The 27,549-nt window shown below is 38.2% G+C and overlaps 1 protein-coding gene across 4 annotated transcripts in view; it reads right to left on the bottom strand.

The window, feature by feature from the left end:
- Positions 1-27,549, bottom strand: part of LOC126367267 (plasma membrane ascorbate-dependent reductase CYBRD1) — a 52,337-nt gene that overhangs the window by 24,266 nt on the left and 522 nt on the right. For 2 of the 4 annotated variants that reach the window (XM_050010693.1, XM_050010694.1), the window contains exon 2: positions 17,264-17,662. In XM_050010693.1, coding sequence (XP_049866650.1) covers positions 17,264-17,418 — 155 coding nt within the window. In that variant the 5' untranslated portion in view covers positions 17,419-17,662. Of the gene's footprint in view, positions 1-5,624; positions 5,959-14,550; positions 14,772-17,263; positions 17,663-27,549 lie in introns of those variants that run through there. The other 2 variants (XM_050010697.1, XM_050010696.1) reach the window with 2 other exon arrangements.

Raw genomic sequence — 27,549 nt, 5'->3', positions numbered from 1 at the left:
CTGGGTAGATATGTGAACCTAGTGACACCTGTACATTAAGTTACATGCGTAATAGACAACACCTGTAAATTAGCAGCCCACGCCGGTTCCAATTTATCGTAGTACTACACCTCGCCCACACTTGTAGCATTACACGGTAAATGAACCGCATAAGTGGTACATCAAGCTACAAGTGTAACAACAGGGAACAGACAGACCTTTTCTAAGTTTGTAGCCAGCTGCAGCGACCCGGCTGGGCTAGGCGGCTGTTCTAAGTAATCATTAAACAGACCGATATAGTGAGGCATGAAACTGGCTGGCTGCATAACAACGAGCCTTTTACTTGATGATTGGCTTAAATCTCGCTCAGCGTCTGTTCCGCATTCTTGCAACAAGTGTCTGCGCCTGCGCCGGTGCCGGTGCGCGCCCACGCTTCCCTTTGCCAACAGCTTAACTACGACTATCTATTTTGTAATACTTGCCCTTATTTTGCAAACAAAGGAGATCCTAAACTGACCGCTTATTAAATTGTAATCTCAGATAATTTTCGTCATTTTGCAATAGTAATCTGGAGTCCATATTTACTTTATTCGGACGTTCTTTGTTTTAAGGTTACATAAATATTGAGATTACAAAATTCTACTGCGTAAAATACTGATTGGAAACTAATTGATTTCATTTGTTTGATTTCAGTTTCGAGTTACACTATTATTGAATGCATAACGTTACGGCGAATAGATATAGTACTTAGCCTTGTATTCGTAGGTAGGTATATAATTACCAAATATCCAGTTAATTCACAAAGGAAACAAATAGCTACGAGAGGACCACCGGATATTCAATTCATCAGCTTCATTGCCGGATAAGGATCATAAAACAGGAATTATACAGCTCTTAAATAGTCAAATTATGACCATGATCCTTCGTCCATTCGTATTATTACCTAATTGCTTGGGATAATTTTCTTCTTAAAGGGTGAATAGATCTCAAAATTATGTGCAATTATTACCAGAGGTGAACGTTTTTATTTTCATTTCAGTTGGTATTTATCTACCAACTTATAAATTATTATTAAAATCAAGTAGAAAAATTAAAATCATTTTTGTGATATTTCCACTAAAACAATTTTAATTACACAGGTACATTTTATCTTGCTTAGAAACAGGCAAACGCAGGTATACAATGGAAACGTATTTCCCATTTAGTTTTATTTTTAAACCCATTTATTAATGCGTGCTTCGGAGAGCACGTTAAGCCGTTGGTCCCGGGTATTAGCTGTAAAAACACCCACCAACCCGCATAGGAGTAGCGTGGTGGAGTATGCTCCATACCCCCTCCGGTTGATTGAGGGGAGGTCTGGGCCCAACAGTGGGACGTATATAGGCTGTTTATGTTATCTTCTTCTATCGTGTGGGTTGTGAGGTGGAGTACCAACTTCATCAACCCTGGTGTCAGGGTTACTATTGAGCCGCCAAAGGCCCCTGATATGGCTCATTTAACGACTACGAGTTTATGTTATGTTTTATGTTTATTAATGCGACGATTACGTAGACGGGTAAAAGTAAGAAACGCGGCACAAAATCTCTTATCAATTTTATATGTAAATTTTGCTTTTATACATATACAGGGTATTAGTTGCAAAATTCATTTTTTTTTGTTTTTTTTTAATCGTTTCAATTCTATACTTTTGCGATGGAAAATTCTACTTGATATCAACTCGGAATCATGGTCTCAATCATACCTCAAAGTTTTCGTTACGGTGTCACTAATACCCTATATAGATAAGAGAGAACCAATCTACTAGGTATCAAATTAGTGGTCGATAATGCTACATTTTTATGCATTACAATTAGATGACCATGGTGGCCAGTAACCATGACGACAATAGTAATGATGTCAGCGAACAAACACATCATGCGCGTGAGTGCCTGACAACGATTTAATAGTCAACTCCCTGCGTACAGGCATGCGGGCTACGGCTTCAATACAAACAAGCGACTACATACATAATTTTTAATATATTTGCTACTTTAATCGATATGTCTAAAATAAAAATACCTATTATTTACCTCGAAGATTAATTATTTGTTATGTTATGCTATTAGTGGGTATGAAGTTGAACAATGATCTAAAGAATTTATTTTCTAATTTCGGATGTCACCGAAAAATTCAATTAAATATATAAGTAGTATTATTACTTTTCCATAACATGTATTTTATTCATATAAAAGACATCAACGAGAGCGAATATTTATTTATCAATATTAATAATTAACATTATAACGAAAATGAAATCAAACTACAGACTAGTTTGACTTTCAACGAGCATAAAAACTATTTGCATGTATTAATCTAAACACATGTATTTCTGTTGCCAGTATCCGCAACTGTATAGCCCGTGGCTGTTATTAAGTAATCTATTCTGTTATGAACCATGGCAGTCTCTAATCTGCTGAATTACTACCGCGTTGTAACTCAAATATATCTATGCAGTATTTAAGGATATGAGTTGTACATTCTGTAATCTACACAGAAAACACGTAAGGTTGATATTTCATTTTATCCCTTGTGGTACCCCTAACTACAGACTAAATATTTTCTTTGATTAAGTGTAAAAAGACACAAAACAGACATACGGTAAAAGCGTCCTAATAAAAACAATGTTGAATGTAAACCATTGTTAAAACGTGTAACGAATTCGATAGAGAAATCAATGCTCTACTTGCTTAAACTTATCGATAAATGCAGGTAACTGATCAATTTCGTTACAGTCCGAATTTTATAGTATATGATTTTAAACAATAGTAATTTACGTAGGGTAGAATGGAAATGCCTGCCTTTTACAAATATCTACGTAGCATTTAGTTCACCCTGTATGTCTCCGCCCTCCGTGGTCCAGTGGTTGAGCGTTGGTCTCACGATCCGGAGGCCCCGGGTTCGAATCCCGGTGGGGGCATGTCACAAAAATCACTATGTAATCCCTAGTTTGGTAAGGACATTTCAGGTTGATCACCTGATTGTCCGAACGTAAGATGGATGATCCGTGCTTCGGAAGGCACGTTAAGCCGTTGATCCTGGTTACTACTTACTGATGTAAGTACGTAGTTGTTACACGAGTCATGTCAGGGGCCTTTAGCGGCTCAATAATAACCCTGACACCAGGGTTGATGAGGTTGGTATTCTACCTCACAACCCACACGATAAGAAGAAGACCCTGTATGTAACATTTAATCGTCTATACCGCCGTTCCTTGTCAAATTATCGCAAGAAGTCTATGTAAATAGTCTCAGTAAAAAATCCATGTTAATGTATGCAGCGTTTCCCTACAATTTGCTACGAAACATCCGTTGTAGAGCGATATTCTAAACGTTCTGTGGTTTTATGAGTTTCTTTCTACTATATGCTAAAGCTACAGGGCTGAAGTCTTTCTTTCTTTTAACAAATGAACTGTATACCGTTCGTTGTATTGTTATATTTCTCTTGATTTCTCTAATTATATAGTTAAAATTAGTTTTAAAAGAAATAACTTAACTGTAATACTACAGGTAAGATATCAATATGAAGTTTGCGCTATCAAAAAGGTGACCGAGGAACAACGTAGCGATCAATTTTATGAACTAGATCAGCATAGTCACGCTCGACAATTAAGGCCACTTTGTGCGAATTGCCACACTATGTACAAATATATCTAAGTACCTATATAAACAAGATAAGCTCATTATATGGTATGGTATATATATATATATTCATCATATATTTATTCACAATTTACATAGACATTACAGGCAATCCCAATTTGACTTTGTAATGCAATCTTCTACTCTTCTCCTATCGTGTGGGTTGTGAGGTGAATTACCAACCTCATCAACCCTGGTGTGAGGGTTATTATTAAGCCGCCAAATGCCCCTGTCATGGCTCATATAAGGACCACTTACTTCCACCAAGAAGTAGTAACCGGGACTGACGGCTTAACGTGCCTTCCGAAGCACGGATCATCTTACATTCGGACATACAGGTGATCAGTCTGTAATGTCCTAACCAAACTACGGATCACAAAGTGATATTTGTGATATGTCCCCACCGGGATTCGAACTCGGGACCTCCGGATCGTAAGCGCAACGCTCAACGACTGGTCCGCGGAGGTCGTTGCAATGCAATTATACTTAAATATTGCCCAGCAGTGGGCCGTATATAGGCTGAAAATGTTTATGTATTATTAACTCAAGAGTTTTACAACTAAGTCTGAATTTCGTTAACGAACAGATCGATGTCAGTATGTAGTTCGGAGATAGTATTAATAGTCCCATCATCATAATCATGCGATGATTGTACCTACATTAACTACAATAACTGAGTACCCATGCTTCACCGAACTTTCGGTTACACCAGACTAATCTTTCTGTTAGGTGATGAGCCATATCCCATCTATAAGGGTCAAGCCAACTGTATTAGTGAAAATTGCTGCACCGAGAATCGTATCGACGCTCCCCGTTTGCGAAGCATGCCGGTGACACACAATACCACAAAGTATAATATACAAAGTGTATACTCATATTTGTAATATACAGTAATGTTCTAAACATAGCATCGGTCCCATTAAACTATAGTACCACCTATTTTCAGCTAAACACATCACTCACCCGACTACGTTCAATAAACACACACTTAAATCCATAACGTTCATACGAATGTTTGTTAATATAAGTGCGCTAAACACGGATCTTCCAATATTCACTTCATAATTTCCTACTTTAAATGTAGGTAGTTACGTTGACTGAAATTAGACCGAGTTTAAGGAACTCTCATTTAAGTTATCTATTGCTTAGTCATCCCTATAGCGTCTGAACTCTATTCATTGTACGAAAATTAATGAATCATTTCCAACAATCGCGAATAAAAGTAGAAAAAATATGCAAGTAAGTATAGATATAGGTAATGTATACATACATATATGCTTGGCATTACTCGTAATCTTACTCAGAGCTGCAGACGATAGGCACAATAAACTTACCTGAAAAAGAAAGACAAAACGTAAGTACGTATAAAACATCTGCACAATATCTGATATAAAATAATGAAAGCGCTCATAGGCATACTTAGCAACATTGCTTTGAAACAAGACAGTCGGTGTTTGCACTCTCGACGAAGTCTTCCGTCAAACAATGTTTCATATTACAAAACATGCCACAGTTTACCCGGCTACCTAAACTGACTGCCGGAACAATGAAAACTCTGAGAAATTAAATCCGCATCTCGATTATCACAGGTTTAAGTTCAACAGCGTAAAGCTAATCAGCCGCGGTTAAATTAAAACATAACTAGATATGTTATCTTGATATAAGTTTGATTAGAGTTCGTGGAGGGTGTTGTCGATAGTGATGTTATCAAGTTTCTCGCCGATGCGCGTACCAGGAATGCTATTGTTTCGTCGGACATACGACATGGGCATTTTGAATACGAACGTGAATGGTGCGTTACTTTCTACCCATTGTATTCCCTACGAAAAGGCATTTATGGTCACTTGCACGTACTTGGCCTGACGTGTTACAGATAAACCTCTCTGTAGTTTAGTCATGTCTACGACATCGGCCATTAGGTCAATACGTCGACCATTCAATGTACGTCTTATCTACAGCAATACGTACGGTCTCTGTTTCAGCTGATACCTCTGTCGCATGGTGGCAAGTGACTAGACGTACACAAAATGAGATAAATATCACTCCAACATGGGTTATTCACTTGATAACCGCACAGGACGAATTAATATTATCAATGCCATGAACCACGGCACCGGACGCGCGCACCGCGAGGTCGCGAACGAAACTGCAACTGAACGATGTTCGTTTCAGAAAATGAGTAATTGGCCCGTAAAAGTATTAAATAGCCCGACAATTACAACGAGCGAGGATGTAATTAAGCATTACAGCAGAACGTGTGTCAGTTTGTCGGTTGGGTGCGCGACTGCGGGCGCGCCGGGCGTCGAGTGGCGGCGCGGCGCACACCTCGCCAGTTGCTAACATTAGCCAGCCGTGTCGCGACACCAGCCTGCAATGTGCGATCAATTTATGCAAATTGCCGACGGGATAGAACCAGTCGTCGAGGCCAATTGACATAAGCTGTACCTACCGGGAATGAACCGGGACGTAAACAAGTCCAAGTCTCGTTATAAGGAGGTGCTCTTGACAATCACAGCATAATATCAAGATTTACGTTATCTGATATTCCTTGGGAGATTTTGAGCGATTTCGCGCTTGGTGGACACGTTATGCAATTAGTACACGGTTCTGCATTCCGTGATGTTTTCAGAGAACTCTTCTAGAATAAGCCAGCTAAGCTTGTGGCAAGATCGCGATCGTGACCAAAGTCAAGTGTGACAGGTTTCGGCAGTTTATCAAACTGCTGCACAATGTAGTCCGCAATTGGGCACCGGTTCCGGTCTGCTGGTTCTCAAAGAGTTTATTGGCTTACTCACCTGAATCTGATACAAGAGTTTTTATTTACGAAACAGGTACTGGACAACTTTGGCAATTATTCTTACTGGCATGAAAGTGAGTTGCAGTAATTAGGACAAAGTATTTACCGACTTTGATATGTTGTACTTGTCTGATAAGTATAAGCAGTATTTACTGTTTTGTTTGACTTGTACATGCACCTATGAACCTATTATTACTGTTTCGTGCCAAGTATTTAGCTCTTTATTCCGTTAAAAATAGTTGCAATAAATTGCTATTTTTTCTTTATCTTAATAACCTTCTAAAACAGAGAACAGTTGGTGTGTACATTATCATGAGCAAACTTTGCGTCATGGCTATCTCCGCCGGAGGATCATGAAAAGTTGATGTAGGTATCATAATACATTAGGTAGGTATATTCGTACCTACTGTTTGACGTTATCAAGTGTGTCACGGACTGTTATAGCAGCACTAATAAGCTCTTCATTATATTTAATTAACTACAAAAAACGTAACGTAAAAACTATAACTTCGGAATTGCAATTTACATTAGATACTGGTATTACCAGTACATAATTAGGAAAATTGTATTTCTCATTTGCAACTGTACCTACTATACAACATTTTAGATACTTAATTGAAAATCGAAAATAGGTACCTCTCCATCTGCGTATGAGTAGCTGCTCTGAACTTGCGTGTAGGAAATCACATTGAAACGCAAATGTGCTTCCTGTCACCTACAACCATGTAATTGTACTGTGACAAGGCCATAATAGCATAACAAATTGTAATAACTAATATTATATATTACTATTGGTATACATAAATCTATATATTTGGATAGATATGAATGTAAACAAGAAAAACCACAAGGTAAGCATTAGAATGAAATCGACATTGAAATGAGAAAACAGATAGAAGGCGTCAACCACATTACATAGACTGCGAAACATGAGAGAAAGGTGACAATGAAAGTGTTTCCAACTAAGATGATGGTTTTGACTATCATGTAATTAGAAAAGTCTTTGAGGCTTGGTATTAAAGAAATACATCGACACTCGACAGATACATAAAGAATACAGCTACTACCGGAAAAGTGGAAAAATCAATCGACAAAACACTCGCAACACAATATCGGCGATAAGAACAAACTTGTTTTAGAAGCTTAAAGCCAAAGCAACAGTCGACGTTAATAAAGTAGACTCAACCCGAAAGGTCATTCCCCCGAGGCATAGAAACATGGGAACGTATCCATGTGCGAACATCGTAACTGGATCCCATTCGGCGACACAAACTCAAATTGAGTGCAGTGCTAATGAAGCCTTCACATGCACTTCATCAATTAGTCCGAAGCTGCAGTTTTGCAATGCAACAAAATAAATTATTTTCCACAAATCCTAGTTCCGTATTTAATTACCCATGTGCTCTATATTATGAAATACAATATTATACATTATTTTACTTTTATAGTCTACATACAATGCGATTATTATGTTCTAGTTTTACTTTAAAGTACAGATAGGTACTTGCAAAAATATTAGTTCTACGTTGATATCAATAAATGGTACAGATATGATAAAGGAAAGACGAGAAGGTTATCCGGTTGTCAGAATTCCGCTCCGAGTTCCGTCGTCGGCCGTCTGTGTTGGACACTCCGGAACTCCTAGTCTAGGAAACATACCGCTATCCCCTCGCACAAATGAGATGGGAGAGTTCCCGCGCATTTCCATCTATTGTAAGCGAGCTCGAAGCGACGTGCTTGATTTGAATATGGAATAACGTGGAAACTCTCACTCCCGGGTAGAATATTTTTCTCGCAGCGTACGAAACGTTCCATTTTATTTGTAGGTACAAGAGACAAGATGCTTTTGTCCCAGCGGAGCTGTAATTGCATCTTGTAAAAAGCCAGACAAAAGGGTTGACGGAACGGCGCTTTTTTATTTCGTTGAAGTTATTCCGTTCCCCTTTTATTTCAGTTTTTTACTTATATCTATAAATGTGGTAAAAGACTCGATGTCGTCGGGTAATTTGCCAGTAAACCCAAAAAATATGTAGCAACTGGAACCAGTTGTGTAGATATCCCTGTGCAACCTGAAGTGGGTGTCAGAATAAACATTATTGAGGATGCGGCGGATTAGATCAAGGTCTCGTGCAATGATAGATGTCTGTCTTAATATAATCGCACTGGAACAGAAGTGGGTAACGATGGACAATTGTAAGTTGCAGATTCTATCAACACGGACTACATACCTCTAAGAAATAAAAGCAAAAAGGAACAAAAGCGAGTTCCTAATATTGTTATGAGGGATCTTAACATTCTTTATTCAAAGTAATGCGAGAAATGAAAGCGAAATAACTTTTTCACGGCAAGGAAAGAAATGCTTGGAATTTTAATTAAAATCAAAAATGGTTACTTAATATCATCTTTCAGTAACAGAATCTGTTCAAGACCTGATTACGTGAATATCGTTTGGGTCTCATGCAATGCCTCACGATCAATATCGTTTGTTGCCGACTCGCGTGTGACAATTTGTCACCCACGGATAGGAATAATGAATCCCGAGGGAACGGTACCCCTCCCCGCCCCGCATGGTCCAGGGCGGGTGGAGTGGTAACAAACATACGAACATAAATCACTCGTACATTAGACTAGAAAATCAGCGTGATTTTCATCAATTCAGTCAATTCTACAGCATTAATGTTAATATTTTCCTTTACTTATTGTGTAATTTCTGAGTGTAGTAGGTCTATGTCAAAGTTTATAAATTAAAACTATTTTACGAATTTGAATTTCATCAAATAAATTTAAAACAAAGTCTCAACTCACAAAAATGATTACGATGTAGGTAAGTCATAAACGTCCTGTTCTGGTTGTTAATACACCTGATATTACGTCAGTGGATTCTTGTAGCACACGATACGCGGAACAATGACAATTGATCTGAATTTGTAAAGACAAATTCCTACTTAGTATCAACTAAATTTTCCTACGTAGGAAGTTTTAGATAATTTTACGAAAACACAAATTTTACGAACTTGGAAACTACGTAGGTATGTTTCTATCAATTTCCACCGACACATGCAATAACATATATCTATAACAGCATCCGCAAAGGGAAAGGGTGAAAAACTAAAGATCTCGTTCAATAAAAGTTCCGGACACCACAAGGGACAACCATAAAAAGCAAATTAGTTTTTTAGAGACTTTCGCGTATATTTGTACCTACTTTTTTGCGTGCCACAAGACGCGTACTTACATAATTAAGCCAGTTGCTATTTACTTTAAATTCTTACTTTATTTATACGGTAGATTTTATATCTACTACATATACCTAGAGCAGATAAGAGATAGTGTCACGTCTTAAAGGATAGCATGTGGTTTCCGCAATAAATCGCAGTTAAGTGTGCTGTCGGTGGCTTGCGGACGCGACGGGATGCTCTCTCTGAACGTCTCAATCTGGTCCAAATTGCTCCCAACAAGCGATTCAGACGCCTCAGTGATAACACAAAAAAGCTATTACAGCAAATACTCACGTATCTATAAAGTCTCCATGTTTCCGTCATACATCATCTAATTGCGCTGATTGGTGAGAAACTGGGAACTTCGTAATCTCGCATAAAACGGGACATCCGTTACAGTTTCTTGCATATATTATATTATTTGCCACAAACAAGAAAGTTCCTGGGCGAAAGGAGAATGGATGTTGCTCAACTTTCAATATTCGCCAATTTTATGCAGCAGTTTCTACACGTTTTTCTGATAGACGTTCGGTCCACGGAGGCCCGGTAACGAAATTTGTGTCTTCTTCGACACAAAGACTGGTCAGACTTTCATGCATAATTTGGAAAACAATTGAAACTCGATTTATGATGCACAATGCACAGGCACCTTATGTCAAATATCTTGCATATTTGTTCATTTTTCCACTTTTACTTTGCCACTTTAGTGTACTGTATTAAAATGACATTAAAGGGTCGACGTTCCTCGAAGAAAGCCACAAAGTGACCGAAGGTCTTATATTTTATGGTATAGTAAATGCGGAATTACTAATAAAACAGTACTTAAAAGAAGATTCACGTATGCTTCTTTCTCGTTACATCGCTTTTACTTTAAGTCGTCCGTCCTTGTTAGACCTTTACAAGTAGGTAGGTAATAGACTAAAGCTGTCTACTATTTGCTATCTAAACGATCTGGTGGAAGGTGAAGTGGTCATAAAACGGCGATCTGTTTTGTCAAACTGCCATGGAAGAGATATGGTAAGATAATACGATAGGTGCATAGATCTAAACTGGTTTCAAAGGGAACATCCGTGTAGCGCCCTGTAAAGATGCGCAACTGGATCCATTAGTTTTTTAACTTGCTCGCTGGAGTTAGCGGTTTGTTTTACGACTCCCGTGCGCCGTGTCTTGTCTAATTGAACTTTATACTTGCTACTAACTTGGATAAAAGTTTTCTCACGGTTCTTTTCTTTACGTGTTCGAAACAACATAACATAGCATCAAGCTTGTATTCCCGGCGGGGTAGGCAGAGGTGTATGTCTCTATAGACTAGTATGTACTATTACATTCACCCACTCCTCGCCAGGTATGTTGAAGTCCCATGTAAGGGAGTCTATTTCCATTAATAGGGCCCAAATCTCGGATCTTCAAAAATGTATGTTATTTACTTACTTATTTTTCAGTCATGAAAGGAAATGCAAGGTTCCTTACAACCGGAACGAAATCCGAACTGATTTAACATGGTCTATATCATGCTGGTTCGTTTGTCGAGGTGAGGGTCAGTACTCAAGCGTGACCCCTCATGTTAATCGTCTTCAATTCAAGTGATTCACACAGGTTCCGACACCAGAACCAGCCAAACGCATTAAAATTTCTCAAACGTAGGAGTAGTTAGTTTTTCGCGTAACTGCAAAAACTGGCATCCAAAATGGCAAAGACACTTTCGGATTGAATTTTAAACCATATAATCGGTAGAGCAGAGCACTGTCCCGGTCTCGTGTGCCAACGTTGTTGTAATGATAATAAACAGCGTCAATTTCAGCCCATTTCCTGAACACCCAGCCGCCCCAGCTCCTATTGGCTTAATCAGATAACACTTGGAGGCCGAATGTGCCCGTATGCGATCACAGCTCGGCTCGGTTGCCATCCTTAGGATCAAAAGAACGAGTTATATCCATTTACTCTGCTTTTAGCCAGCGTAATAGGATATAACTCTTTTTTTTAAATCTTGGACGTAAGTAATGTGCGTGTGTTTGTCGCGTCCATGATTTAAGTATTAAGTCTCCGAGATTGGAGTTGTGATTATTTAAAATTGTGTCTATAATATTACCTAGATTGATTTTAGACTGTACTAACAAAGACTACGTTATCCTTGAAGTTTTGAAAAGTCTGTATGTCTGTCTGTATGTGTAGTGTGTCTGTTTGTAGTCTGTGTATTGTATATTTGTTTGTAAAATACATGTTTTAATTGTTATTCACCAATGAGCCTTAGGTAAAGATGTTTTCAAGGTTTTACAAATTGCGGTTTGAAACGGTATCTACCGAAACGAATCGATTATGACGCGAATAGGCATCATACCTGTGGAAGCACGAGTACATGAATACCAGAAACCGTTACAGAATATTAGAGTATACTGTACTTTAATGCCAAGTTTTGCAAAGTATCACGAATTCATATTCACTTTGAAATGGGTATAAACGTGCTTGGATGAGATCCAAGATGTTTTCACTTAGAAACTTTTCGAGTGTAAGTATTATTCCATTGATGGAGTTGCTACCAAATCTTGATAGGCATCGAAAGTCTATTTACATTTATCTTTTATCCGTACACAAACACGCAGTTGAGTTTAATGGTATAGCTCTGCAAGGCGCCTTCGATAGTGATTCGAATCGAATGTTTCGGTCGACGAAGCTTGGTCGATAAAAAACTGTTTACTTTATCGACATGTCACTCGCTATCTGTTAAATCTACCGTGTAAGCGTATGCTCTGTTCGTAATTACTGTAATCCCCATAACATGGCGCATGTACCTATACGTACACGGTATAATTACGCGCTTCCCGTCGTCCGAGTTATTTATCATTCCCATGCACGAGACCCGGCGATGGCAATTATCCTGTCTGGTGTGGAACCAGGGGCATGGGGTCGACACGGCCCCTCACTGAAGCCGAAGAGGACTAGGCACCGCTCAACCGTATAATCTGTCAAAAATCTATGTACCATCCTGAGGTACCATCACACGTACTTACTGACATATTAGGTGTTATTTGAAGTTTTCTCGCGTGGTTGAATATCCGGTCTTTGAGGAAAAGTTTTTTTGAGATTGTCTCGTTTAGTTTACCAAACATAGTACCACTTTATAATATGAATTAAAGTTTCTAAGATACTAAAAAAGGGTCCAAATCAAGAGAGTAAACGATCAACTGAGCTCAAATTAATATCATTCCAACATTTACAGAGTGTAAATTTAAAAGCTCCACTATTATGCTATCGACAAAAAGAGAAACAAGAAGCCTGTATGATTATCAAAACGCTTGACAGATTTCGGCTTAATATCTACGTCAGATGTTTCCATCTCGTGACTGTTCCTTGAAAATGAACAAGTCACATTCCAAGACAACAATTGTCGTGGAATTATTGTTGCAGACGTTACACCCATCGCATGTTTCAACGTTGTTCGTAATGGTTCCTGTGCTTTCAGACTAATATTTATTTTTCAAATCGAACGCACTACTCCCTACAGAAAAAAATACTGTAAATTTTACTTGGTAGATACGTACCTACCAACAGGGAAGGTGCTAACTGCTATGCCAAGGGACTATAAAGTTACATTGTTAGCCACTTTCTATTTTAATTAACTAAATACTTTTAAAACATAGATTAAAACTATAACTAAATGAATTGCTTTTGTAGGTACAAGCCTAATCTCGTTAAAATTCCATATTTACGAAACACTCCCTGTTAATGTAATACTGTTATTGCATTGTTTAGGTTAATGTATTACATATACGAGAATATTTTATCATTGTGTTATAATGGCTTGGTTTCATCAGATTCGTTACTCTGATTAATGTGATTAAGTAACGCATAATACCAAACCAAGCAGCGTTACAATCAGCGATGGGCCGTTCCCGGGAAAGGCGCAAATGTAAAAAGAGCTTTATTACCTAACCTTTAGGCAGATAAGACCAGAGTACAACAATTTGAAAAGGAAAAGGAGCCAGTGTTTTTACCATTAAAGAGTTTTACATTTCGAAAAAGTATTATGTACTGTCATGTAGAAGTACATAATACTTTTTCTTTTTTCTTGGATTTATATTACTTAGTGTTCTGATTTATACCTTTATACTCAATTATTACTTCTTAAAATTATTTAACGTCTTTATCTTACTTTTTATTTTTTTTACTTTTCTATGTTAAAATGCAAATTGTAAGGTATAATTAACTGGTTCCCCAAGATACAGGCACAGCCTAGTTTGGGGACCCCTGTTGAACTGCACTGTTTTTACTTAAATTGTAAAATTGCGCATAACATTCTATAAATTTTAACAAAAATATCCTTGTAATGTGTTTGTGCAATAAAAGTTATTATTACTTAGGGAACTTTCCTAGCAACTGCACATCACTGGTTACAATTAAAACCTTAAAATGCTATACGTACCTATCTTTACTTTATTTGTTTAACTGTGTAGGCACACACTAAGCCCCGTATTGTTATCTGAACGACCAAATATGCTGTCAAGAATTCTTTGTAGAATAAATAAATAAGTATAATCAGTCACCCCAGCTTCATTTCATTCACACATAATTTGAACACCGATATATGCGGGTATATTGTATGACTGAGTAGGTAATAAACAGCATAATATGAACTGATAGCACTTCTCTTTTATAAACAACTGGAGAATACATTTTTAGCTTCAAATTGTACAGATCTGCATTAAAATTACTGTTCAGTAACTTGATAAAAAAATAGGTAAATCAGTATGTCTTAAAAACTTTTAAATTCTCACTAGGTAGGTTGGTGTCTTCTAACAAAATATATTTTCAAAATAAATAAGTATACAGGGCTGGCTATTCATTTAATATATCAATTAATAAAATAACAAAATAAACATACTTTTGACCCTTTCCTCGTGCCATGTCTGTTCACCTTGCTGCACTCACAAAAAAATTGAATACACTGACTGGAACAGTATTTAATTTCACTAGTCACAAATCACAAGTCGATCGAAAAGAAAAAGTTCGAAATTATAAAAAAAACTGTTTGGCGGCAATCGGTCACATGAGCATGTTTCTCGGGAGGTCCGTGTCGCCTCTCTCCAAGATCTCGACTCGATCCGGACGCACTACGCGCCCTACTTCGGCCTAACCAGTTGCAGTGAGCGACAGAGATACACGTTATCATCACCACTTGTTAGAAAGAGACCGGTATAACTATTCACATTACAACAAAAAATATCGAAATAAATTCTAATTTGATTACACAGCAAAAATCTTATTCACTGAAAAATTTGCATTCAAGTGTATTTGTTGCATTGTTGTTTAGATAAAACCGCGAAAATAAAATGATCTATAGCGTACAGTAGCGCCATCTCACGATATGTCGTGGTATTTGTTCGTACACCATTAAACGTGTAGTCGACAATATATAAAGCTACGTGTGGTGTGGAGGTTTTTGAATAGTTTTTCTATACCTTAACTAGAGGCCAGTAGTATCGCCGCCAGTTATTAATATTTAGAAGAGAAGAATATTTTATATATACCATGTATCTTTACAATATAAACTCCGAATTGATTGTTAGGGCTAAGGTTGGACTTTATGGTTGTAAAGACAAAGGTGGTAATCTGATAAAGTTTCTTACACAATAGACTTATTTAGTCTCTCTCGAGAATCTACTTTAATCTTAATTATTCAGTCTTAGAACTAATTTTAGATGTTAATCTATTTTACAGGCAGCTCTTGTTTAAGCGATTTCATTGTAGGACCCACTTAGGTCGCTTAAATTTATTCATTAATGACATAATAATTATTATAGTTAGGTACAAGTAAATATAGAGAATGAGCAACCTATGTCTGTGGTTGTTAGGATGGATTGCCTATATTCCCCCTCCTTCGAGGGGAGATATGTGCCCAGAATTCTTCTTCTTCTATCGTGTGGGTTGTGAGGTGAAATACCAACCTTATTATTTATTACCTGGTTGTTATTGAGCCGCCAAAGGCCCTGACATGGCTCATGTAACGATTAGGTGCTCACTTACATCAGTAAGTAGTAACCGGGACCAACGGCTTAACGTGCCTTCCGAAGCACCGATCATCTTACTTGCGGACAAGCAGGTGATCAACCTGTAATGTCCTAACCAAACTAGGGATAGGAATGTAGGGATTCGAACCCGGGACCTCTGGATCGTGACCCCAACGCTCTAATACAGACGACCTCCAGAAGTGATTTAGTTATATAAATGCATAAATTGTTCTTTGAGACACTTAGTTCTTTAACAACCATTTTTTTGTCTTATTGTAGATTTGCCGCAGATGGCATTAACTAATTGACCGGACAAATGGGGAGCGCTGAAGGCTCTCACCTGGGCTTAGCAGCCATTATTTTACCTACTTAGTACCGAAAAACGTATTTTTAGGATGGGTTTAACCGCGCGTTCTACAATTATCTACCTAGCGTATACCTACTCTACAATACTCTACATTATCTACATGCCACAACTCTACCTTTACAGGGCTTTAGTGACATCGTAACGAACACTTTTAGAGATGATTCAGACCAAATGTTTCTTTTTTGTGTTTTTTTTTTTAATTATTTTCAATTCTATAATTTTCCGATGGAAAATTCCACTTGATATTAACTCTACCCCTCAGTATTTGTTATGAAGTCATTTACACCCCGTAGATCCGTAGATCATATTTTAATAAAAGACTAAATAGGCAAGTCGTATTTTTTCAAATGCGTTATGAATATTTCTTCTAGTGATAAGGAAGCGAGACTACACAGCATCTTGTATACGATCGGATATCAAAATCATTTTCAGTACCACACAGAAGAAAAACTTCTATTCCGTGGTACCTACCATACTATGTAAACACACAACAACATCGCAAAGGTCATTACCACTTATCAAATCCTCATCAAATATTAAAGTCTTAGCCTGTTATCCGTGCAGACATTACATTAGACGAAATATCTCGGTCGATGACCCCGAGTGTCCTCGTAATTAATTTCCTAACTGAATATTTCATGTTAATATCCTAAAGGTTAGTAGAAAACGGGTTATGAGTACTTAATGTAACATACTGTAATTGTATTTCCGGCTATTTTGAGCGACCATTCATCAATCATCAAGATCGTTAAACGATAAAGGACGATGTATCCAGACACTTATCGCGCGATACCATCTATAAATGTTTTTTTTTTGTTCTTTTATCACTAAAAGTTTTGACCAATTAACACGTAGGTACCCTTAAAACATGACATTCGTTTTTCGTTGCTGTGGGAGCATTTCCAAAACTGTATGATATAGATAAAACTAAGATACATTAACATATACCTACTTAGTGCGCTTAAACTCAATGCTGTAATCCTACCAACAATGTTTTATTTATCGTCGTGGAAGTTGTGAAAGCGATACTTAAGCTCAGTGCGCAAATATAAACTTCTAAAACGTCATTAATTCGTTGACATGTTTAAGTATAGGAATTTATTGTTTATGAGATAATCTCATAATTATCTACTATGTCCGGTCAAGTGGCAGTGCCGAGTAGAAAAAACGTTAAAACAAGACGAGCATCACAACCAGTAACAATAGTAAACAATACTTACACTTTAACCTTCTTGACGTCGTTGCCGGATATGGTGGCAGGGGGCGGCGGCAGGTCGTCCATAGGCACCTCCTCATTCGGCGGCGACGGCGGCGACTTGTCGAACTCCGCGATCGGCGCCAGCTCCGGCATCGGCGACACCGAGTTGCTATCCATCGCCGACAACTTTATTGGAGACACTTTGGCTATTTTGACGACCTTCTCCAACCCCCGGACTGACCGGAGGAGCAAATCACACGAAAGTTACCACAGAACGCGCACCACACGAGCACTCGCACGGCTCCACAGTCCACAATCAACTTATTCAATTACAGCGACAGTCACAGCCGATTCGGGAACAGTCCAAGTTTCCAAATAAGATGTCGACAACTTTCGGGATTAGCTCCGGAACAATTCGGACCTGGAAGTGATTAAAGTGTTATTTATTATTGTTCTCCAAAGTTCTTTCGAAGATAGCGGCATCGGTTAAGGGCGAAGATTGACAGTTTTATTGCGGAGTCGTCGGTAGGGCCGAATTATGAGAAGAAAGTTTTGTGGCACATAAAAGTGGATGTTTTATGAACTACAGTCAGTGTTCACGGTAGTTGGTAGAGCAAGGGAATGAATTTGAATGAATCGTTTGTAGCGCGTGCCTAATATGCGGAAGGACAACGTCCTGCGCCCCGTATTATTACAGGGTACGAAGCTTGACGTGCTGGCGTGCGCTGTGGAAGGGACCGCCGCGAGCCGGTGATGCGCTCTTGTTTATACAATAAACAGTCGACTGACCACTAGTAACGCCGCACCCAAAATAGAAGCTCGCACATGTTCAAGTTCTAAATATGATTGACGGCACTTCACGCGTACTTACTACCTACACTCTTAGAACAAAGGGTTTAATTTTCTATTACGTTGAGTAATTATCTACCTAAATGAGTCTGCGTGCGTTCGCGAGTAGGGCGCTTAAACGTTAACCAAATGAAATTTTATATTTTACTATGCAAAACTATGTGTAACTCAGACAAAGTTTATTGATGAGATTCAAATCCATTTGCTTAACGATCCCAAAAACTTGCCTATCATTAGGCGGGTGATTTCACTCGGCTTGAGCACGAGTGGCGTGCAAGGAACACATAATTACCAACCAGAGTCTCGATCGCCGTCAACCATCGTCTAAACTGATCTGCATTGTGCAATTGTTCGACCGTCGTGGGCAAGCTGTAGAACTAGAAACGTAGACAAGGCACTTTCCTTCTCTACGTGGGAACAAAAAGTCGTGGTCTAACGGTGGTACCTAATTATAACCTCTAGAGACGACAAATTGAAATTGTGAATTCATTTTTATTACAGTCAATTGACGTTATAGCCTCGTAAAGCCGAAGTTTCCAGACACAACAGTAAAACAATGGAGTTTGGATTTTAAAGGGACTGTCGACGTTACGACCATAGTGCAAGAGGTAAAAAAAATAGTTTAAATTTGGAATACCTAGTTCAAATATCCCCTCTCCCTCTAAATGTAGAATTTAACGGACTTATTAAGTAGCTAAGTAACATTTAGTTACATACTGTTATGCTCTATAAAACATAATTTCCCTATGTTTATTAGCATACCAAACTAATGATATGACCTAAACAAACAATTTCGCAATTGTGAATGCGATATGAGGGGAATGTTAATCCAGTATAACTTGCAGAACTTTAGTTTTCCGTTCTATTCCCGGGAGCGTGGTACCGCATTCGGAATTCCGCATTGTCGGAACAAAAACGAATTACACCCGTGTTAATGCTTATTAATAATGTAGGCAGGAGTATATTAGCTACTTCCATCTTATGGTAAGTACATGTTTTTGTCGCCCTGGGTCGGCTTGAAGAGTTCCCTCCCTATACTTCTACCAAAACCGCAAAGTACAGCTTAGAGGAATATGCTAAATACTCCTAAGGTTGATGTTAAAGTTTCTGTGCTCTAGTGCGACTGTGCAATGTATAAAGACTTCCGAATTGGGATTAACCCGTTAAATAGTATTGCCAATGACAAAATGTAATTTCGACATCACCTAATGTCTACGTATATTTTTTGTCCCAAATTAAAATATAGAGACAATAGACTTATAAATCAATAGCAATAAAATATTTAAAGTTATCTGAATTCACACGCCATCACAGCATCATCTGTGTGAACCAGTTGGTGAATAGATCGTAAAGATGGAAGTATAATTATAAAAATATATCTAATAATTGTTAAAAGATTAGATATAATTAAATATGTGATCGTTCTGTGCTGTAATGATGAGACACCTTAGATTCTCGGGTGAGAGCCCTCAGCGCTCCCCATTTGTTCGGCCAAGTAGGTATGTCAAAAAAAACTAAAATTCCCGGCTCGACTCCCGGTCCGAAGTCATGTAGAAAAGATAAAGAAAATATTCTAGGGCGTGCACATGAAAAGATAATGAACATGAACATTTTCATACATGAAATTATCAAGCATCAAGATTGCAGATACCTGGTTGCTCTCAGTAAATATGGACAGCGTCACAAAGGAGTCACTTTCCCGACGAAGACTCTAAAATATAGGTTATATAAGCGTACAAATTGCACCCTTAACTAAGTGAAACTGACCCAAATAAACCACCAGCTTCCCCTGTCGGCTCTAGTGCAAGTTTTATCGGCACGTAGTGGCTACCCAACTACCAACATAGCTCAAGTTGTGAGGAAATTGCAATCCAGTTGGAATCGGCTCTGATTTCCCGGTGCTCCCGACTGCGACCTCTGGGCGCATTAACTAAATAACTTCGACTATTTCACTTCACTTCCCATCTCGGTACTAAACCTGTCTATTCCGTACCCCGCGGTCTATAATAATTTACGCTGTACAATATATAGAAGCAATATAAAGAAAGGAGTTTAAAGGTATTTTAGAGCAAAATCAAGGGGGTTAATAACACATTGAAGCAATTCACCTAGAAAAGCAATAGGGTATTTTCATATTATGTTTACATTGCACACACGATATTATTTGCAAATATATGACAATCAAATATAATCATAATTATCAAGTATACTTTTTTGCACAGAACAAAATTTCAACAATCGGACATAACACATGAATACAGTACCTACAATTTGGGCGGCCTTATTGCTCTAGAGCAATTTCTTCCAGGCTACCACAAAAAGGAAACAAACATTTACAAACAACTTGGATGCGGGATGGTGCAACAAAAAATAAATACCTAAAAGTAAAACTAATGTTGCTTTTTTAGATAAATTGCTGCAATGTGGCCTTTCTAACCCCCAGCGACCACCAAGTCAATCTAAGTTATCGTTAATGAAGTATAAAAAAAATGCAATCTGCTACAAAAAAGCAAGTGGCATCGTCAACTCGTAGAGCACGTCAACCGAAGACACTCATAGTGGTGTACTGAAGGAGCGTGTGTAAGGAGTGCTTGGAGTGCCTCGTAATGAGGACAGGAGTCTCGACTCGATGGCAGTTGCATAACCAACTTGCTGACAGTTTACTTTATTATGGAGTTTCCTTAGCACAGGATTTCAGCGCGGCAAGAGACCATTATACGTTGAATATGAAATAGTCATAATGTAGTCAAGAGTGAAGGGAATGACAGGATAGTGGAACAAGCTTCGAGCTTTAGAATTTAGCTTCGTAGCACACATATATCCGTAAATTTTATTTTTTAACCCTTGACATTCATAACTTGCGTCACGTTGCTTTTGTGCATTTTCCTAGTTCTAATATATCTATATACCTAGTTATAATTAAAGAAGACGTTACAAGAGGAAGCCGTAACGAGCTGTTAATGAATTAATGGCGTGCTTGGCTCGTGCACACTCACGGTATAAATGTCACGAGGTGGGAACCACGCGCTGCGCTCAAGGTCCGGTAAATTAATAAAATAACCCATTCCAAATGTCACTGGAACAACGAACTAATAAAACACCTGACACAGCCTGAAGGAAGGTCTTTGCCAACAGTACCATTAGCTTCAAGAACATCACGCCGTACAATAATCGTCTATCACCGCGTTCTACGAAATATCGATTTATTATTTATACGCTTTACAGCAAGGCTTACAATTAGTCAGCATAAAATCCATATGGCATATCTCAATAATTAATATTTCACCGCAATAATGAGTCAGCGCGATGTCCTTATTGCATGATTAGCTGTTACGTGAGACAAAGGCGAGAATAACTGCAGTGCAATTCTGTATCCTGCTGCTCTTTACGACTATTCCCGTTCCCGGGGCACTGTGTCACTACATAGTATGACTTACGGGTGAGGGAATAAGAGCAATTATTTGTCGGCTGTGGGTCGGGAAGAGGACAATTTGACGTGGCCTCAAATCACTCCGCTGGGGAAGGCTCCTACGCAGCTAGATCCGCCCCGGCGACGCGGTTGAACCGCAATTTATTTATGCAACACATTGGTGCTTATCTCTTCATCTACATAACTAGGGTATCTCACATCGTTCACAATAGTCTCATATTATGTTCCTATCTCCTTATCAGTCTGAGATATTTTATTATTAGACTACATTAACATGTGTAGGTACAACTACTTATAAGAAATTAAAATGACTAAAGATTTTAGAACTAGAAGGTGATTCAAGAGTTCGTTTAGCAGTCAATGTCAGATCAGGTCAAGTCAGGTAAGTGTCAGCATTATTGTTCTAATCTGAAGCCAAGCACAGAAGTGACCTTTTTCTTACAACCAAACGTATGATTACAATAGACTTCTTGCGCAAAATACTGACTTGGGGAAGTCAGTGAAAAATACTGCGTCATTCACAACTCTGAACATAAAAGTTACATCGAATTTAAAATTAGTGGTAGCTAGCTAGCTAGCGACCTATATAGTGTGAACAAGCTATTAACACCGCAAGCAGTATGGATCGTAATTTCCTTCCGTGTCATAAAAAATAGGCCTTCGCAGTGACACGACGCGACGCTACTCATTAAAGGAAGTAACGTAGACACTCCTCTCCATATCATACTTTCTGACACAAGGGGACCACTGGGAGCGGTACAAATGTGACATTTCACTAATTAACCGAGGGATTAATTTAATTTTAATGTAACATTATAATGTGTGCCTTTTTGCTTACAAATTATGATGTAATTAGCATTAGATACTTTATGCATAGTTATTAGCTTGATGGAAATACTCTATAAAATCAATAAAGGAGCACTAAGTTTACTTAGAGACTTAGACAACGTGGACTGCAGTGGGCTGATGATGAAGTTACAGGAAATATATAAATAAAAGTATACTAAAACTGTCTGTACCCAGCAGTGGGGCGTTGTTGCCTACATAGGCTTTTTTATATATAGGCACTGTACCAAAAATAACGCATTAAGTACTTAATAAACAGACTGGGGCAAACTTTCAAGACATCATCACATCATAAATACTTACCTATTACCAAACCATTAAGGTGCTCAAAGCACAAAGGGGAAAAACACAAGGTAAAAGAGGTCGTCAAAGATAAAGTACTCCCCAAGTTGCCACTTGATTTCATCCTACAGCAAACATCCCTTTCAAAGCCCCTTGCCGAGGTAAAATACTCTATATAATCATAAAGCAGTAAATCTGAGTTTTCAAGCAAGCTATCCCGATATAGCTTTGATGCGATCAGTTTATTTCATTTGCTTTTGGTTGGAATTTCTAGTCTCGTTGGATAGGAGATTGCATCGAAGATTAGTTCTTTGAGAGCTTTTCTATCATTTTACCAATTCCTTTTAGCAAGGAAGGAGTATTTTGTGCTGTATTATTTGTGGAGGTATATTGGATTTCCAACGAGTGGCAGCATAATCAAAGCGCTGTAGTCTAAGCACTAGCTCGACACGGAAGTGAGAACTGACAACATCCGCATGTTCCGCACGCGGGGAACAGACCGCTCCTCTCCTAATCGGTTGAAGAGTATATTTTCAATTTCTAGATTATGTGTCTTGCTCTCTGTGGTCTTGCTCAACCAACAATATCTTTAACAGCAGTTCCCTATAACTTTGAGAAGAATGTTGTAATATAACAGACCGCTCCGAGGAACATCAAATGAATTCCTCGTAAATATTTACGTGACGAAAGGAGCGCCGGGCCCGTGTGGTCTCTTTATGACGGTATTAAGATGCTTTATTATGTGCGGATTCCAGAGCAGATGTCAGAAAAAGTATAATAGCCATTTAAGTGTTCTTATACTTGTTTTATGAATACATTGGAAAAGCAGGCATTGACCTCATTTACTTCAACAAACTCTAATCACATGTCTGGGGTAAACGTTACTCTTCAAGGGCCCGACAGGTGGTCTGTTCACGAAACATCCCACACTGGTTCGAGTAAGTTAATTTAAACCGTCCTACTTTCCCACAAAGCAGAGAGCTAACAATAGCCTGTAATAATGGATGAAAAAAAGCTATAATGAAACAGCCTCATACGACGTGTGACCTTGAATGTAAGTGAAAATTGGCTACGCACTACGAACTTCGTAGCAACTGTCTACGGAGATTCTTATAAGGCTCCATTTAAAAAAAAACACAAAAATAGTCGAGTCAAGCGTTTCACTTCTTATTTTCACAGGCAAAAATTTGATTTTGATGATTCTTTCTTTTTCAGAAACATTATTGCGAGGGGCATTAGGTACAAATTTCGACGATATAAATAACTCATTTATTGACTCGACTAAAATAATTCCTAGCATACCTACTTGGATATTTTCACTTCATAATATTGACCAAGTTACTTACATGCAAATTAGGAAGACCACGCATACCTATCCATATTGGTGTTCGTGCAGATACTACAGATACTAGATAAAGATGTGAAATTCACAAGTTGCATCGTGATCATTGATCATAGAAATAGAACAATGAAAAACTTTCAACGAGAAGAAAGGAATAATGCCTATCAGTTATGCACTGAAGCGAGCGGTGCACAAAAGAATTATTTCAGCGTAAACATCTACAAACAGCGGGCTCCGAAAACAGGAAATAGCGACGTCGCCGGAGAGAGGAGAATCTCCTTAGTTTCTTGGTGCATTGTTCGGACAAGAAGTGTCCTATTTCTCTCCCTGTCGTATTGGTAATTGTTCCGGGTTTACTAGTTCAGTGTCTAAGTTTCGTATTGTCTCAAGCAAACACTAAAACGCTGAGACACAAGCATTATAGGTACTTACTTGTGTTTCTAGTTTAGTTAAATCTTTGTGCAAGTTTCAATTTACGGTAACAGTTACGGTAATACATTTAAGTTTCCATAATTACTTCGACCAATATTTGAATAGTTAGGTATCTTCTAAAACAAATGAACAAATGAATTTGCTATCCTATCTCTACACCAGAGAAGTAAAAGGTCACTTAAAGATTTCGTAATAAGTATGCAAATTAGCTAACCAATAAATAACTTAGATCACCTGGGCTCACTTCCAAAACTAAGCGTACTGAATGCAGGATGCGTTTTATTGCAAAAGGCGCATCTGAAGAAAGCAAGTTTAGAATACAAATTGCGTGATATCAAATCGAGTATCAGCGGACACACTTGCTTAGGCTTGCAAGTGTGGTCGGCAACTCGGTGAGCGTGAAAGTATTACGCGGTCCGAATCACTTATAAACTCGATTTGGACAAATCGGTAGCGCCAATAGAGTCGCACAATATAATCGTCTTTTATTTCCTTAGCGCGATAGACGAAGATGCTACAAGTATATATTTATTACAACATTAACGCGTTTTTGGACCCAACACTGTCTTAAAACCACCAAAGTAAAGGAGTATATACTTATGTAAGTATATTCCATTATACTGCTCCACGGCTAAGTAGGTAATTGGTGTTCTTTGTGTCACAATCAAGTGTTAATATTTAATATACATACCTAGACACTTATCTATTTATTTGGGCAATGGATTTTGAATGGATGGATGTCTGTATGGTATGTCCTGTTTACAATAAAGTAGATACTTATAATGTTTCCTATTCACAAAGTACAATAATTGGTACCGACTTATTACAAATTAAGATGACTAAAGAACCCCATTGAAGGTAACGTTTCCTACAGGACACCATTATCATTTTGCTTTAAATCAAAATCAAATCAAATATACTTTATTGCACACAACATACAAAACAAATAAATCCCACAACCATATTCCATATTTAACCCTTATCGGGGTCGGAGACTTATTAATTGTCACTTCATTTCACTTTGCCATAGGTACCTATAAACGAATCAATCAGGGGAATTTACAAGGCCACATTGAATCAATTCAACTAAAAAAGGAATATTGCAATTTCATATTTGAGCATATGAAGGTAAGTGCGCAATGTCAACAAATTTAATATCAAATACTTACTTAAAAATTTTGTTTTTTTTTAGATGAAGTGCTTGAATGTGGCTTTATAGAGCCCCTGAAATCAGAAGGTAATATCGTGCTCTTGTTTTTCACTTGATAACCGTCACGCATAATGTAGTAACTAGGTAGATACCCCACCTTCTGTGAACGAAATCTGTCACCTCCTATCAACCCCTCAGGTAGTAATTTAAATCAAAATTCACGAAATATCTTCAGATAGGTAAGCAAGTACTTGTCATAGACTTTATAAAAACGATGTCCCATCCATAATAAAATTATAATGTGGCACCTATTGTAAAGCTACTCTGCTACCTATCAACCCCTCAATTAATTAAATTAAAACGCGGTCTATATGGTACCATCTGTGGTTTCTTCCTTTGGTTGTAAGCTCGCGTTAATGAGTAAATGGTATTTCGCATTTATTTGGATAAGTAGGTACCTATGTAAAGAACCTAGGAATAAGACGGTTGTTAAAAAATACTGAACAGTAATTAATGAAAACATAGCGTTTCCTTATTAACATGAACTGTCCTCTTTCGCGTTCTGGATTCGACCTTCCAACACTCAACGTTTCATTATATTCCGTTACATAAAGGTTGATTGACTTGACAGATGTCAGAAGAATATATGTACGTATTACCCTGATCTCTCTTTTGCACTAAGTCTGTAAACCTACTTAACTAGGAAGGTACCTTTGTGACCTATTATCAAATTAATCTAAACTTACTATCCCACCGGAAAAGGATGTACCTACCTACCTACCTAATGTAAAAAAAATAGTTTTCCTACGTAACTGAAATACCTAAACCTATCTATATTTTAATTAATTAAGACGGTACGTTGCAATGCAAACGAGTAGGTACCTAGGTAAATATTCAAGTAGGTATTGGAATAAATAGGTGAGCGAGTTACCTCATCCCGTATTACAGGTACGGCACACGTTACACAGTGCGGTAACGAAGTTTGTACAGGTTCTGCTCAATTAGCGTCGAACCACGGCGATGCTGAGATAGCGGCCGCGTTTACACCGGTGTGTAACTCGCTTGATAGTAAGGACTAGGAAATCCGTAGTGCTGATTTTTACTCGACTTGTTGTAAATTTATCTTTAACTGCTTGCTCTACTTAGTAAGTAGGTATAGGAAACTGTATAGCTTGGGCTTAGCTTAGCAATTTATAAATGCGTAGAGAGAGTAGAGATTCAATTCCCATCAAGTCGATTCGGAAAACGATCGTTTTATTTGTCTTAGGTTCGGTCTTCGATCCGTAGTGGAGTATGCTCCATATCCTATTGATAATAGGCGAGTGTACATAGATAGGCTACCTATTTTTTTTTACGTGACTTATCTATTGTAGATTTGCCGCAGATGGCATTAACTACTTGGCCGGACAAATGGGGAGCGCTGAAGGCTCTCACCCGGTACAACGTTTAAGACAACAGGCCTGAGGGTGCCCAGTTGGGCGCGAACCTCGGCTCAGGGCGTCGTCTGAGAGGAAAAATATTTGAAAGAATTAATCGACCCTAGTGGGTCGATAGCGATAAGCACTGAATGAGGGAAATCGTCGACCACGCCGGCGGGGTCGGTATCGGGGTCCTGAAGTGTTTGGTGTCGCGAGCTGATTGGCTGCCTCTATGGCTAGAGTATAGGCTACCTAGGAACTTTGTTAAATACCGATAGATTTATCTCACAGTCGTGGTAATATCGGTTGTTTATTGTTCCGAGCTGCGAGCATCGAATGCAGCGATGGTCTGATACGCTCCCTTTTGTTCAGTTTCACTCAGTGCGGGCAAACCAGTTGTTTATACGACATCGTTATCTATTATATCATGAAAAGTAACGTGCGGTAGCGTCTGCAAATAACATTGTTAATCAGTTTCTCTGCTAGATTAGAAAGTGAAGCAACGAGGTATACCTAGGCATTTTGTAAATTGAAGTTGATGAAACTGAAAAATTGTATT

The sequence above is a fragment of the Pectinophora gossypiella genome, chromosome 6, assembly GCF_024362695.1.
Source record: "Pectinophora gossypiella chromosome 6, ilPecGoss1.1, whole genome shotgun sequence".
NCBI classification, from domain to species: domain Eukaryota; kingdom Metazoa; phylum Arthropoda; class Insecta; order Lepidoptera; family Gelechiidae; genus Pectinophora; species Pectinophora gossypiella.
Note: the sequence above shows the minus strand (reverse complement) of the source record. Positions and strands in the feature narration are given on the sequence as shown.